The following is a 16,901-nucleotide window of genomic DNA, read 5'->3' as shown; positions in this document are numbered from 1 at the left end:
ATAACTTGCTGGAAAGAGAAATGAGAAGCAGCAAACACCGCTCTAGTCACTCAATCAGTACTGTAACACCATGGAAATTGGAAAGATTTAAAAAAAAAAAACAAAAAACCCCACAAATAACACAAATGCAAATTTTCTGAAAAATCTGCCCAGGCCTGCCTTTGTGACTGTGGCTCTGAAATACTCAAATCTTTTAGGAATTCCAGAAAAATTTACCCATCAGAGAAACTTGCTTGGTATTCAGGGACAAGGAAAAGGAATTTTGCCTTGTTTCCTGATGTATCCACAACAAGCTTTTGTTAAACTTGCTTGAGACCTCAACCACCTAGAATATGCAGCACTGCTTTCCTGTATATGCATCTATTTCTCTTACCAACACACTCCTTCATAAATGAAAGTTCAATACAATGCTCATAGAACAAAAGTGCTTTCATGGTTGCAGTAGTGCTCCCAATAATTTATATCTCAATGATCTTAGAGGGGAATGAAATTCAATTAAACAGCTTCTCTCTATTTTAGATGGTGTATCTCCCAACACTGGTATTCTAGAAATATTAATGCAATATTCCCTAGTAATTCATGCATCGTGGAACAGTCCCCAAGAGGAGTGTGCTAGGTACGAAATCTCTGAGAAATGAAACTTAATGTGTATTTTGAAGTAATTGATGTGCTAAAGAACAAAGCTGGTGCAAGGACAAATACATGCTAATTCCAAAAACAAGCACAGCATATACTAAAAGGAAGTCTTAAATATACATTATTTATATTAAAAAAAATAATAATCCATTTTTTGATTGAAACCGTTTCCAGATGAGAACAAAGGCAGGAATGTTTGTAGAGTTGCTGACCAAGCTCTACTCATTTCTGGAAGCTGTCAAATTTGTGCTTTCCCCAATGCTAAGACTGAGGACTAGCTAATTACAGTAAGTCATTTAGGTTATTAATCAGGGCTCAAGAGAGCAGCTTCATAGTGGAATGCATACAAAGGGCAGATTGTTCCAAATTTACAGCAAAGGTATTTCATGATTATTAACATCAAAATTAAGATTAAGTTACTAGCATGCCAGCATAGAGACCACACATCAAGCCCTTAGAATCTATAGACAAGGCACAAGGAGACAAATGACACAGACAGATTAGTTTTGACCTTGGATTAGCAGTTGAGCTGAAAACAAAGCACGAATCCCTATGTCTAGGAGAGTGTCCTACACTTTCCCCTCCTCTACTGCAGTAAGACTCAGCCAACCAAGAGTCTCTCCTGCTCCATGTTCACTTTGTGTTCCCCATAGAGTATCCCTCAGAGGATATGACAGTCTGCTGGTCGGCATGAGCCAGTTGGTCCCTCACCATGGGCTGGTTTGGGTCTGCAAGCAGCTACTTTAAAGTGCATGCCCACCATGCAACCGTCTACTGAGATATAACTATTTTCCTACTAGGATGCTACATACTCCATAGGTTTTGTTAGCAGTGTTCACCGTGCACCTGGCACCCTCCCACTATCTCTTCCTCTATCTCGAGGGTCCTTGCAATGGCCACCTTGTGATTTCCATTCTCCCTTGCTCTGTTCACCTCACCAGTACCCCTTACTCAAAATCTATACCCACTGCTGAACCTTCCTTCTCTCCTCCTCCAATGTTAAATATATCACTCTTTTTTCTCCTTGGGCATTTCCTTGCCCATCCAAGCACAGCTTTTGTTCTTGGCACATTTTTTCTTGTTTTGGAGAAGCATCATTCAAAGCTTTATCATGCTCAGCTCTGTTGGAAAGATGGGTGATGGCAGCATAATGTTGGAAGGCATTAAGGCTGCTGTGAAACAGTGGCTGGGTACAGACAACTGGCAAAGGCGTAGCTTCAAATATCCTTGCAAGTGCCTACAATCCCATATGGCCTTTATTTTCTCTCTCCCTGTCCTCTCATCCAGCTTATTGCATTCTACCTCATATCATTAAGATCCTGCCTACTGAAGCCTGAAGCATTCCCCCCCCCCATTCTGTAATGCATTAGAAGTGGTATTTAACAGTCAAAAGTCTGCAGAAAAAGCACAGAATTGCCAGAAATTGGCCGCAAGACCTTCACAGTCACAGTCAGAAGCTGCTCCCCCAAAATGTTTGTTAAACCATTCACCAGAGCTTCTGGTTTGTCCTGTGACAGCATTAGAACTTTGTGCCCTTTCCATATGTTTCAACAGCAAAGGATTGTCACAAGTACAGGCTCAACAACTGCTGCTGGACAATAGATGGAGATGTCAGCAGCAACATCCTCTGCTTCTGGGGGTGACAGTCAAAGCAATGCTCCCTGAATATTTGCAGAGATCACTTTTACTGTGTATCTTTTTCCCAGTGGCTACTGATCCATTCGATCTACAACACCAAATGGGATAATGTGTGACATCATCTGTCTTGGGAGACAACTACAGGCTGAAGCTCTTTATCTGGCAGTGCTGGAACCGAAACAGAGCTTTCTCTAGTCATCCCTCAATTATTTATTTCTTACCAGACAGCTACACGTTCAGTTCTGCCATCTCTCTATCTACTGCAGCCCTACTGCAGCAGATGCTTTCAATTCAACATGTTTTAATCCTGTATGCACAATACCAGCTCTCCTCACACTGTATAACTCATTCCTCAAACCCTCCTTTCCTCAGCCTACAGTCTCTTCCCTTTGAAAACCTGACAGTAAGAAAAGACCTTCACAGTCTCTGGCTCATCCGTCCTTCCACCTACAACTGCTTCTGCCTCCTCCCATCACAAACTCAAAAGTAGGTATCAGTCAATATACCTGAATGCCCAAGTGACAGTACAGGAGAAGACTGTGCTGAGCTCTTCCAAAAGAAGAAAAACAGTGTAAACTGTTCGGGAAAGACTGTTTGCCTGCACAGAGGCAGTCAGAAAAGACATCACATTTCTGAGCAGGAGATTTCATGTGCTGACAGAAGAGAGGCAAGTCAATCACCTGCCATTCAGAAACTCAAACCAAGTATGTTCAGCTACACAGACTGCTAGAGAGAGTGTTATCAGAGGAAGGAAGATCTCAGAGTAGGCATCTGTGCTACAAGTCAACAGGAATTTCTTTGCTCTGTACTAGCAATTTACTCTATGGAAAATTCATATGGAAGATTTGTAAGGTCTTGCTAGAAACTAGGTAAAAACCCAAGCACTTAGGAACAAAAGCTGCATCTTGACTTCACATTTAAGAGTGTCCTAGAAACTAAAATATTGGTGACTGGGCTCATATTCAAAGCCCAGATAGAAAATTGAAAGCACTTGCGAATAGCACATCCCAAATACTCCATATTCATATATAATTGAAGCATCTCAGGGTACAATTCTTAAATAAAATAGATGACATTTGGAAGAAAAACAAGGGCAGGATATTAATAAACAGGAAGAAAATTTTGAGGACTACTTTGTGCAAAATACTTCACAAAGGACAGACCCTAAACAACAACAAAATAGAAGCAAAGTTTTTAGATGACACTGTTATAAAAGCAAGAGAACAAAGAACATGTCATAGTTTTTGGATGCTAAATAGCTATCAAAACCATAACTTCATTTTTTCTATAGACTTCACAGCCAAATACTCATTCATTCCTAGCACCACTCTAGATCTTGCCTCACTCTGTCTTCTCTTATCCTAAACCTCATCTCTAACTGTTATCATTACCATAGTTGTTGGGAGATCCTCCCCTTCAGTCCCACCCCAAACCTTCCGCAGCCCATACTTCCCTCTTTTTTAATGCCCTCTTCCCAGCCAGCTCTTAGGTCTAGCTCTTCCTCAGCAGCTGTTGGCACCACTGATGGTGCTCCTAGCGAGACCGGATCTTTTTATTTGAGCCCCTCTTCATTCTCTTCCTACTCATCTAAACGCTACTTTGAAAATGCATGCAAGGGACATGCGGCTTTCCCATTCTGTTCCTAGCTAGCTCTTGGGGTTCCCTACAAAGCTCTTTCCTTGGTCTCCCTCTATTCTCCTCTGCTTCTTATTTTGAATCATTTCAACCTGCATTAACACACAGATCCAGATAACATCTTTGTGTTGAGGGCTGAAAATCTGTTTTGTTTGCACATTCTTCAAATCTTTCAAATCTTCTAGCAAGATCTTTGTAAGACTGATAGAAAGATGCTGGTAGAGTTGACAACGCAAGCCCAATATGGCTTAAAATAAAGCTCTTTATTTGCCTTTACGTGATATCCCTCTTCCATGTGATTTCTTTATCACTGAGGACATTACAGCATCTTACCTGTAGGGTGAACCAGCAACCTGTGAATCACCAGAGATTTCTCTCTGCAGCTTCTCCCAGGCCAGCCACATCTACATCAGGAAGATTCATTATCTGTAACATCTCAGTGATAAAGCATTTCCTATTTTTTCAAATACCCAAGAACTGCCTGTCTCTCCTCTCCATTTCTGCAGTCATCCTTCTTTCCTCTCACCTTGCTTAAATGTATCTTGACATCCAGACAGTGCTTTGCCACAGAGACCCCTTGCTTAACTCTGCTTCAGCCATGTCAGCTTTCTGCCAGTTCCCTCTTCTTTGCAGCATGAAATGGAAGTGGGGCTGGAAAATGGAGTCAGGCCTTTGCTGTTTGGACCTTCCTATTGAGTTCTTCCTATACCTTTTCAGTACACTGATTCCTGTCTGCGTTTGCCCTGAGAAACCAGGCATCCAAGCACTGATGCCAAACAAGGCCATGTTTGCTTCTTTCCATGCTGTCCTTCTCCTGCCTGGTTGGAAATCACTGCTAACTTCTGCAAAGCTCTTTCTTTTTTGCTCTTCAATACCTTTCACAGAATAGAATCATAAAATCATGGATCCGCAAGGGGCATTCCTATGGCAAGACTATAAAGTGAGGAAGACAGGAGGCTCTGGTGCTTTTAGCCTCCTACACCAGGCAGAGTTATGCTAAGTGAGAAGAGCTACAGGAGACAACAGCACAAGTGGTTTTATCATCAGAAACTCCAAGCACCACAGACAGGAACTAAAAAATAACCTTCATTCCCATCTGAAAATAGACACTACAGCTACATGTAAACTCTGAGAGAGACGCCTGCATTAGTTCACATTCAGATGTTTGTTTTTCCCACTCATCTAGAAACACGGTAAGATTGTAAACTCCACAGAAATGAATGGGGCTGGCCCATCACACATCTGCAAAACTATCTTCCCACTTAATACTGGTGAGCAAGAGACTTGACTTTTAATTGAGATCTGAGATTCTCAGATGCTGACAATACAGAACCACATGCATTAGAAAGCCAGAGCCTGGTAGGAGCCAGAGGAAGAAAGCAGATAGGAGTTTCCAGCCACCTGTGACTGACAAATGAAGGTGATCAGATTTTCTGGGATCCCCTCCTAGCCGAAGCCTGACCTTGAGAACCTCCTCAAAGCAGCTGCTACATCTGCGTGTTCCAGATGCAACTGTTCCAGCATCAGAGAAATTATCAGAGCCCTGTTTAAAGAAACCCAAGGGCTCAGACTAATCTCCAAACAGAATTTGAACAGGCTGAAACACCAACGTTTATGAACAGCTTTATTAAACAAATGCACAGATGGCTAACTCTCCTGCAACACTGACCTTGAAAACAAAACTCACTCCAGGCTTATTTACCCTTCCCTTTTCCAGTGAATGAATGCACTTATGTGGTGTGTTGTGAAATTATAAATTCTTTGGGGCACCATCTCAGTTTTAAGTTCTTACTCTGTAAAATCAACATGGTTATGGAAAGTATTTGAGCTGACTGTACTTACCCATTTGAAATCAAGAATGAACTAGAGCGTTTACTATAAAAGCATGATGTTTACATTGTTTGGGGGTTTTTGCTGCAACTGACAGCTCTGCCACTGATCTGTGGAGGGACCTCAGACATCTCCCTTCACTGAGACTGCTGATCTTCAGGGAGAGAGCCATTTCTTACCCTCTCAAGCAGGGCCCCCCTGATCCAGGCTGCATTCTTTAAATACCACTATAAGTACAAGTTGCTGATCGCCCAGTAACATGGGAAGACTCAAGCTGCAGGCACAGACCTTTTCCTTAATCTGGTCTGACTCATCACTTCTTCAGGGTAAGCAGTGGAAAGTGGAAACTCAAATTCAGTCCCAGTACAAGAATTTAAAGCATTTCATAAATCTAAGCAAGTGACATGTTTCACAGGGATATTAGTGAAAATTAAATGCATTCTTGCAAGAACTTTCTGCCAGTAAATAAAAGCCAAAGCAGAGCCCTTGGGGGAGTTGGGGGAGGGGAGGGTGTGTGGGAAGTGAAGTGTCCAGAATAGCCTCAGAGAACAAATTTCATCCCAAGGAATAGGAAAGGATACACACATCCATAAAGTCATCTGTTCTCTACCATGATATCACAGGGTTTTTTTAAGCAAATAATTAGGTTGATGAGCTAATTCCACTACTGCCTATCATAGCAATTAATATTGCCTGACTGTCCCTTTGCAGTACTCTTGACCATCTACATACTGCCTTCCATTTTGCTGATTGATGGCTTTTTGGGTCAGGGACTGTCTTTAGGGTTGTGTTTGGGCCATGGGCCTGTGCTTCAGGACAAAGCACAATGGGAGTAACTTGTTCTGTCTGACTCCCTGTGAGGTTCAGTGCATGGGTCCAGCTTCTTGTGCTTTCTTCTTCTGCAAAATGACCAGAAAACCTTCTTGTAGAGGAGGAGCTATGGAAGGGCTAGGCATCACTTAGTAACAGTTACTCAGGACCACATTAGTCTCTTATGAGCCACACAAGAAAAGGAAAGAGAGCATTATATGTCCTACCAGGACAAAATAACTAGCCCTGATCAGATATTTGGGAACTCAGCAGTTTTTGATGAGCTCTATTACTATATCTAAAATGAAAGAGTCCTATTAACATCTTTTACAAGTAAGTGTTCCAGACTTTTTGAGAGAAAAAGGAATAAAACCTGACACAACTAGAGTTTTGATTTAAATAGGATGACTTAGTCAGGAAATACTCTTAAGAAAAAAACAAACACTTTTAAGCTACTGTGATAATTTAAACTGCAATCAAGATATTAAAATATTGGTTTGAAAAGTGTCTTAGTGGTAACATGTGTGTAGGGAAATATATTGGAGAGAAATGAGAAAAGCAAAGAGAAGATGGAGCAGAGAGGGACACCTGAGGTCCTGCAAACCAAGTTTGCAGTTCTCATTGAATTAGAAAGAAAGAAACAACAAGGCCCAAGCCCTCTCCTGCGGCAGCAGCTGCTGCCACCTTGATGTCCAGAATCAAGGATGGGTGAAAAAGGCAACAGTATCAGGGCAGTTTTGCTGCTTACTTTGCCAGAGTCAGCTCTCCTGGGGCCCTTCTAACCCTCTGAAAGGTTTTGTTCATTCCCAGCTGCTGTAGACATATATTTATTTTGTTTGAATGATGTGTCCTTCCTGCATGTTCCCACTTGGCCAGCTGACCGTGAAAAGATACTCAGCAAGCAAGCTATTCACTGCAACAAGATGCTTTGCTTGAGAAATTCCGAAGCAGAGATATGATCTAAAATTGTGCATCCATCTTAAGAGAGAGACTTAACTGTCAGGGCAGAGTCAGGTTATCTGTATTACAGAAGACAGAGAAGTAGTCTACTATATGTACATTGTTTATATTATGCATATATAAGCCTATGCACCTCCTTATATCCACAAACAATATTTAGTTTTTATGCCACTTCGGTTCCACAAATGGCTTATTGGGCTGGTTTTTTAACCAAACACCATTTGCTTAAAAAGCTAATGATAAGCCATCAAACAGAAGTTTTTACTCACGCCTCAAAAAATTATTCAGTTTTTGTTCTTGAGAACAAGCAGAAGAATCCAGGGAGTCAAACAGCTAAAACTCCTGACATTAACAACTGCCCTGTGAGCTGCCAACCAGGAGCTGTCCACAGAGTAGCTCGGCACGTGGCTTGAAAACACTGGTATCAGTTTTACATTAGGAAAACAAACCAACCAACCCTTTTCACTGTAGCAAAAGCAGATCACTAGGAAAACTGGCATGTCCTCAAATGGAGATCTTTTAACATCAAGCTCATGATTCAGGTTTAGAAGTGCTTGCTTTTGTCCAGGAGCATCACAGACCTCTTGAGGTTCCTTCCATTCCTGAGAGCCAGTCATATGTAGATCACTTCCCTCTTCTGCCTGGGCTGCTTCCTCTTTTTATAAATACATATTATCCAGACTTTTGAAACTGAATTAGCCTGATTTGTGAAGTGGTTACAGTCACATTTTATCCCAAATAAAATGATCTCGATGTCATAATGTGGAAACAATGAGGGAGGGAGGGAGGGAGGGAATTCATCCAGACACTATTACAGAATTTCTACATATTTCCAAGTGGGTGCTGTAAGGTTTTTCTGGCAGCAGACAGGTGGTAGTCCTTAATTATCAGGCAACAAGTCTTTCCTTCATGATGGCAGTATCACAAGAGATGGAGGGGAAGGTGTGCACATGAAGGGGGAAAACATTGGATTTTCTTCTTGTTTAGATCAATTCTCTCCATACATTAAACACAGGAAATAAAACATCTCTGTTTTAATACAGGAAACAAACCAAACAACCACCAAATAAGTGCTTTGGATTCTGCAAGATCCCTTGTAAGTGTAACACATAACTGAATGCACCATTTCAAGCATGCCATAGTTGAAGATCCCCCATCCTCTCAGACTAGGTTTTTCCATTTTAGCATGAATGTTCATGTTCCTGTATATTCTTTTTCACCCTTTCCTAAAGTCCCTCTTACCCAGTCATTTCAGCATGATGATAATTTCAGCCAAGTCATGGAATGAAAATAGAAGGTGGCTGATAAGATGATCCTGGATGTCATACGCAAGTGAAGCGTGAGTATCTAATTCATTAAGAGAGCAGGAGGATTAGGGTGGTGCTGAGCACCTATTCTGTTTAATTTGACATTCCATTAATTCACTCTCTCAATGGACAGGACGGGAGGTGCAACATAATTAAAGGTCAGAATCTGAAACCTCTGGCATGTCTGAAGACATTAGTTTGGCGGCAGTTGGCTGGGGGAGCACCGCAAGAGAGATCAGCAAACTTCGTGGTCACTGTACCCATTATGTTTCAGTAATAAGCTGCATGTGGGACTGGTGGAGTTGACCTTGGAGATGAAGGACACTGCCTCTGTGTAGCATATGACTTTCTAAATGCCTTGAGAGCAGAAACTTCCAAGGATGCTTCACAAGGTGAATATGTTTTGTATTGGACAAAACGACAGCTTTAAAACCTGGGTGGAAGATGTATGATCCTAATTTTCTTCTTAGAGTGAATAGTGCTGCTGAAAATGCAAACCCCTTTTTCCCAGCAAGCCTCTTCTCTTGCACAGCTACTCAAACAGTCGTGGTGATTCACAGATCAAATTTTACTGTGAACAAATGTTCAACTGCAGCAAATTCACAGGCCCTGGAGTTCTGACATGCGTTCAGCCTGAGCAGGCAGCGTGCACATCTAACTTGCACCCCCGAACTGCTGCTCTGGAACACGCAGGGCACCATTTTCACGTAAGTTCTTGGGGAAAAGAAATACCAGAAAATATCTGTCCCCTCATGTCTAGATATCAAAATGAACAGCTGGATTTTTCAAGAGCTCTCAAAATTTATCAGCAATGGGGGAATCTGAGAATTTAAAGTTGTCCCCAATGCTTTACAACACTAAAACAAAACCCTTTAAACACGTCTCCCACTCAAGTGCATTTCTCACCTTGAAGCCACATCAGATTTTATTTCTTTGTTAGAGAAGTAGAGGTGTGAAGAGATGTAATAGGAAACTGTGCTAACATGTTTCTCACAGAAAAATGGACATCTTGATACCATATATTGATTTAGTCTATTGGACACCGCTGGCTCTCACAGATGCAGTGTTAGAGAGAGAAGCTGACTCACTAAAAATGTCAGAATTCACAGTACCCAGACATTTAGATAAAAGGTTTGTCTGCTTGTATATCCTAAGTTTATCTAAATGTCTAGGTACTGTGAATTTAGATAAACTTAGGATACGCAAGCAGACAAACCTTTTAACTCCATTTCAATTCAACTAGCTTAGAGCCAGAAGCCAGATGGACAGTATTAGAGACCGGCACCCTCAGTTAAACCATACAGCAACCGGAGCATCAGCAAGTTGTCACCACTGTCCATCGGACCTAGTATCTGCAGGAGTCAGAGGCCTGCTGTATTCAGATTCTAGCCCCCGGCAAGGCAACGAAAAGAAGTGACTGTTACCTTTAATCCTGCAATACATTCAAGGGCCTGCTGGAATTGAATCAAGACATCTAAAAAGGTAAAACCTACCTGGCAGATGAAACCAGTGGATGAGCACTGCCGAACCCAGAGACTGAATTTCCTCTTTTTCCTCTTGCGCAGCTCCCTCTCTGTGCATGTGGCAATGAAAACAGGATCCTCATCAATCAGGGGTTCATGTAGTACCTGTAATTGGCAAGAAAAGAGGCAGAGGGGAAAGAAACAGCTAAGTACAGGATTGCTGAAAGAAAATGGTGCTTTAGGTGCTTCCAAGGAAATACAATCCTTGCATTGTGCTTGTGCACATCACCTCATACAAAGGAGCAAACCCACTTTTGTTCAATGCTACCATCCAACAAAAACCAAAGCCTGGCCAAGCATGCTCCATTGTGGATGGCTGCTCTACAAGTGTTTTTCAAAGACTGCAAAGCATGGCTCTCACTTCTATCAGCTACAGTTTAACATTCCTCCAAAATGTGGCCTGTAACTCTCACTGTCAGCTAGAGTTTAACATCCCTCCAAAATGAGGTTGGGAATGGGGGCAGGAGGGATTGTGAACAAGTATCCTTCTCCAAGCTTCATCATCAGCTTCATCTTGTTTGACAGAATGTCTTCCACCCAAACATTCCCTACAATACATTGTAATGTACATTCCTTGGTTACAGCAAAGGAAAACACACAGCAAAGGGGGAGAGAAGTTAAGGGATAAAAAGTTATTTTCTGCTTCCATTTAAGGAGGTGCTGAAGAGACAGAAAACATTTTTCCTAGTGGCAGCAGCTTCAGGGAAGCCTCTCCTGTCTCAGGAGTTGGAAAATTTGACAAAAGGAGACAGAAAGATAAAGGACCAGAGGCAGACATAGAAAAAAAGACAAGGCAGACTGGAACAAGTAATGAAAATCTGTGAAAGCAAAGCAATTTCTTCATTCTGCATCCAGATGATGTAAGTGGTTCCCTGTTCCTTATAGCTGTTTTGTTATACTTCTTTCCATTAATTCTGTGGCAAAGTCATTAAGTTTTACACTACAGAACCACCTACGGAAAAGTACTACTACCTCCTTGCAGCTCACAGGTAGCTGTGCAGAACATACACATCCCTGACTGCATGGTGTGTGAGTTGTCTAGCAAGTCTCTGTTGAAAGGTCTCAGCTGATGAATGCTAACCAAAATCAGACATCTACATCTAAATCAGAGCAAGCCACTGACAGCTCCCCTCCTAGTTCACGAGGGGAAAGCAGTCCCAGCAGGCCATAATTCATACCCTTCTAAAGACGTGTAAAATAAGTCAGATGGGTTATGATCTAAAGGAGCCCATTCTTTTCCAGTGACCATCACTCCAGGACATAGGCTCAGATACAGGTATCGACAATGCAGAGGTTCTCACCCTAATATCAAGCCTTTCGATGCCTGTATGGGTGCTACTTTTATGCACATCTGCATGCAGCCAGTGGCAGAAATGAGAACAAAGCTGCATTAAACCAGGGAGCAACGTTCATAGGGGAGATGTGGTGGGTAAGCAGTTAAGCATCAGTGATGAGCAGCTGCTGGTCTCCTGAATACAAGACGGTTGTTGAACATCACTCTGCCAGCCCAAAATAGGCACCCGTGCCCTCCCCAGGCAGTGGTGGCTGCACACTTTCATTTATACACACTCCACTTCTTAACGGCTCATAAAACATTCACAGGACCATCTGAAAGCACTCTTGTGAAATGTTCAAATTATACACCAAAATGCAGATGCGAGCAAGGAGAGCTGCACACAAGCTATGTTCTTAAAGCTGCAGCTGCCCCATTTCCCCACTGAAACCAAAGCCTCTTTCTCTCTCAAGGTCCACACAAAACACTGCTCTTCCTTTCTGAAGGCCACCTGGGGCACTTCACACTTCCACCTCAGGGAATTCTGACAGCATTTTGCAGATATTAAACACGCCCTCATTTGCTTTTGCCTTTCTGCCTCTTCTGTGCAGAGGGAAGACCATATCCCTTGGGATGGGGTTGGATACACCATTAAGAACTCCTGAGCTACTGGGAAGTCCCTCTTACCTGCCAGATTCCACTGAGTGGTGTGGTTCAACTGTTATAATCTCCCTTACCATAGGATGGAGAGAAGCAGAAAGGCTGTATAAGCATCACTTGAGGATATTTTTTACCCTCTGTCATTAGCTCAGCTCTCTCCTCTGCACCACAGCATCACCTCTCCTCAAAGCAATTCTACTGCATCCTGTTTACCCTTCACACGCTTTTTGCCTTCTATGACACAGTAAGGCCTGTCAGCCTTACATTTAGAAAGCAAATCTGAATTAAAACCTCTCCCCATCTTCCCCTTCGCCCTTGTCCACGCCCAGCCCTGCCTTCCTCTAGGGCCCAGAGCTTCCCCTCGTTTCCCCCATCCCAAATGTTTAAGACATTCCCACTTCTCCACAAGATGATTAATGCTCCACCAAAGCCCCACTGAACTGCTGGGAAGAGGGAACAAAAATGGAAAAGAGTAGGGTAAGATTTGCTGTTGCTGCAACCAGGGAATGTGGACAGGTAAACTGAAATGAAAACCCTGGAGCTTTGCTCTTCTTGCTTCCTCCAGAGAGGGTGGGGAGACCAAGTGTTGTCACCTCGCCATATGCAACCACTGCTTCAAGAGCTGTAAAGGCCTTTGCAAGCAAGGGACTGTATGGGCTGTGCCTGCTTCTGGAGTAGCTGATCCCCATATTGTTTTCAAATGCAGCAATTTGTTGCTTCTGCAATGACGTGATTTTCTTATGACAAGAGTTAGCCCTATTGCCACTGGCCAGTCCTATTTGTTTGTTCACCTTCCCCCATTCTCAGTCTCCTTGCTCCTCCTGTAACCTCAACTTCATCTCTTTGCCAGATCCCCAAGAGAAGTGGTATTTGCTCCTTCCTCATTCCCCATTCTTGCTGTCACTGCAATACCCAGTTTTCCAGGAGTAAGCTTACTGTCCCCATGGCATATTCTTTCCTGCTTCTTATCTTCCTAGATAAAAATCTACTTTCAGGCTTAATTGACTCCTACACATATTCCTGGCTGCCTCTTCACCATCTTTGACTCACTCCCCAAGACGTCTCCTCTTTCTGTTCTGACTTCCTTTGATGCAAGGTATCATATGGACTTCTTCATTGTCTCCATTTTCTTCTCTCAAATCCTCAGTTTTATTCAGGTCTAAGAAGCTCCTCATCTAATTGCTTTGCTCCCCCACAGCTATCCACTGCTTTTTTTTCCCCCCCTCTTCTTCATAGCCATCCTTATCCCTGTTCAATCTTCTTGCCAAGCTTTCACTCTTTGTTTCCCCTGCAGTATGTACATGCATTTCAAGTGTTGGAGTTCCACCTTGCAGTCTTGCCTCTACAGCAATTGCTCCATGCCACACATCTTTCATCCACTGAACAGAACAACTAGCCACTGTCAGATGTGCCTGCCTATCTTCTCAATTTTAGATCATCTCCAAAGCTCTTTCCACTTCACAGTTCCATCCCTCCTGCTCTCACAACACCCAAAATAGGCTTGTAGACAAAGCCCAGAGCTACTAACTCTTTAGTACTTGGGCTTCCTGGACTCCATTGCCTTAGATAACGAACAAACATATCCTTGAGACAGCTCATATTCTCTTAGCTCCATGGCCACCCCAACACCAGCTGTCTTTCCAGCCTGTCTCCTGGAGAAACTGCCTCAGCTTGCCTTGTCTCTGGATTTTGGTGGGTACCATCCAGTTGCAGAGTCCCCTGGGTAACTGGATCTGTATGCACACATCCAGCCACTGCTCCTGCAATAGTAGCTTGTGTTTCTGCTTCTTTTCTCCAAAGCTTCTCCTGTTTAAACCAAACTCTTTGCTAGTATCTGACATCTCTGCTTGCATATCTAGCTGTCAGTTCTGATTTTATTACGCTGCATTTGAAAGCATCTCCCTCCCATCAAGATAACCCCTTACTATCTCCTTTTTTTGGTTATTGTAGACATCCCTCTCCTCATGCTGCAGATCTCACTGGGCAGTGAATCTGAATGTCAGTCTTTACCTACAACTCCTTGCAAGGTCTTCTGAGCCAGGCAGTGCCTGCATTTTCCATGCTTTCTGAGTAACAGCTCTAAAATGTTACTCATTTTAGAGTAACAACCCACCCACCCAGTCAAGTTTTCATCCAAGCCCACTGCCATCCTGCAACGGTTTTCCTTTTGGCCTCAACATAAGGCAATCCTGCCCTACAGACTGCTGCTGGAAAGCTGTTCTCCTAGTCCATCACACTGGACACATCACTCTTCTTTATTTTGTTCTGATAGCTCTTTTTCTCCAATAAATCAGACAAATTCTCTCTCTTCACTTCCAAAGTCTTGTTTGGCCTATCCACATTGTACTGATCCTCTCTGCTATCATTCAAAGGTTAACTCCCACCTTCAGCGGAGACATGATTTCATGCTCCTCCGCCCATTTGTTCAGTCTTCAGTCGACTCTCTAAAGAAAAAAAATTAATCTGTTCTTACAGCACTCTATTGCCATTAAAATAGCCATAAAGGTTCATTTTCTGCTGTCAAACTCTCCCTAAAATCTGGCTTCACCAGAGGATCAATCAGCTAAGACCTACAGGACATCAGAAATTTACTTTGCTACTCAATATTTTTATCATTGCTGCCTGAGGTAAGAACCTAGGCTGGCTGTTCCCAGCTGACATTTCACTGGGCAGATGCAGAAATGTTTGGTTCCAAGATGCCAAAGAGAAGGTACTTTGCAGCTAGAGGGAAGAGGAGAGTGCCCAGAGTTGTGCTCCTGACCTCTCCTACACCAGTAAGGCACAGACAGAGGCAGCAATCCTGTCTAGTCACATCCCACTGACAAGCATATTAATACTCAGCAGGCACAGAAGGATATGTGAGCGGTGATGTTACTTTCCTGAGCTCCTCTGCTTTCTGGAGTTCAGTGTATATCCTTTGAAGGTGAGTACCCTTGAATTTGTTGCAGTATACCTCCTGAGCTCAGACCGGGCATCTTCTCTGTCTTCAGGCTTCCACTTATCAACAGTAGCACAGCTACAAAGCAATATGGACACCCCAGCAGCAAAGAGATGACACTGATGGCAAGAACTGACCCAAACCTCCACCTCTCATTGCTCAGATAGAAGCTACAGTTATTTATACAGAATATTCTGGGGAGGGATAGGACGCAGAGAATATTCCTGTCATTCTTATCCAATCTAGGTCAGAATACCTTTTTTTTTTTTTATTTCAGAAATTGAAGCTAGCACTGCTGATCCACAATTATAATGTTCTGGGCTTTCAGTACCTTCATAAACTGGAGAGTAATTATTTCCTTTTGTTTGCTCAGTACATTTAGCAAAATAATTATAATTCACTAGACTGTTTTCTTTGTTTTGGTATATTGGCATAGCTCTCTCTCCCTCTGTTTCCTTTCATAGAAACTATGGCATCATTTTTGCATGCACATTTTCGGGGTGGGGGGGGTGGGGGGGGTGTTTACACATGAGAAAAAAACCTTAAAAATATTTTTAAGACTGAAATTCCACTTAAATAATCTCTTCTATCTCTCCTAAATAAAAATATAAAACCTGTAGAATTAACTGTAAAGGCAGATGTTGCACTGCCTACCTGACACAGACTGCCTGCTCTGTTCATAGGAGTGAGTTAAACATGGCATCTCCCTAACCTGTGTTCTGTGAGTCCACACTGCCAGAGGAAGAAAGTCAGCAATGTCTACCTACAAGCCCAAACAGCCTTGCTGCATTCAGCAGCAAGGAGCCCAAATCGTTCCTCTGCTTCATGCCACATACAAGACGTTAGCCTAAGGCCTGAGCATAGATTGTGGCTCAGGCACAAACCATCCTGATACTGTAAGTCTTATGTTTAAGATACAGGTGTACCTTAAACAACAAATCCATTTTGAGTTTGGGATTCTAAGTATCACTGATTACAGAAACTTGGGCCCCTCTCCCCAAAACAATTTCAAAGGCAGTATATCCAAAAGCACATCTGAATGGGTCTTTACCCCTGTCTTTTCCTTCTGTTTCTGTGCAACTGGGCTATTATTTTTAATTATTTCTATTATTTCTCACTGGACCTGACATTCTGAGTCTGATGTTTACTGCAGTCTGCTAATCTGCACTCAAGGCTATTTCCAGAGAGAGGTCTTTCCTGTTGCTTTGAGCAGATGGGTCCATGTCTCTCGAGATAGGTAGTGTGCAGCCCTGCCTGATGGCACCCAGGAAGACGTTAGGCACAAGGGTTCTTTTGGGAAGAGGTCTGGAACATCCCCCAGTAGGCTACTGGCACTACACTATTTTTAACAACAGATCAAATCCTTTTTCTTTCTCACAGTTATTTTTGAAGCTGTATTTTAGTGCTTTTTGTTTCGCTCAATACCACTGAAATATGCTGTATAGACATCAGTGACGTAAACACTGACAAGGGAACAGAAAAGTGGAGGGGGGAGCAACAGAACTGGGCTGTCACTTCTTACCTCATTTTTTTTTTTAAAGCAGCATCTCCTTACCAAGCCCAGCACAAGTATACATTCTGCTTGTGGAGATTTAGATGTTTTGCCACTGCAAATAGGATGCTATGATTTTGTCAGTTCAGCTCTCAAACCTTGCTCGGGAGGGGGAAGGGAGAAGGGCTATACATGCAAA

General features: G+C 42.7%; 1 protein-coding gene and 1 long non-coding RNA gene across 3 annotated transcripts in view; one reads left to right on the top strand and one right to left on the bottom strand.

The window, feature by feature from the left end:
• Positions 1-16,901, bottom strand: part of PGBD5 (piggyBac transposable element derived 5) — a 64,844-nt gene that overhangs the window by 16,322 nt on the left and 31,621 nt on the right. For both annotated transcript variants that reach the window (XM_074896720.1, XM_074896721.1), the window contains one exon: positions 10,310-10,444. In XM_074896720.1, coding sequence (XP_074752821.1) covers positions 10,310-10,444 — 135 coding nt within the window. The remainder of the gene's footprint in view (positions 1-10,309; positions 10,445-16,901) is intronic.
• Positions 8,782-10,252, top strand: LOC141956299 (uncharacterized). Its single transcript, XR_012632885.1, has 3 exons — positions 8,782-8,848; positions 8,950-9,208; positions 10,060-10,252. It is a non-coding gene; the product is annotated as an uncharacterized LOC141956299 (long non-coding RNA).

This window comes from Athene noctua, chromosome 1, assembly GCF_965140245.1.
Source record: "Athene noctua chromosome 1, bAthNoc1.hap1.1, whole genome shotgun sequence".
Taxonomy (NCBI): domain Eukaryota; kingdom Metazoa; phylum Chordata; class Aves; order Strigiformes; family Strigidae; genus Athene; species Athene noctua.
The sequence above is the reverse complement of the archived record's forward strand: the minus strand, read 5'-3'. Positions and strand labels throughout refer to the sequence as shown.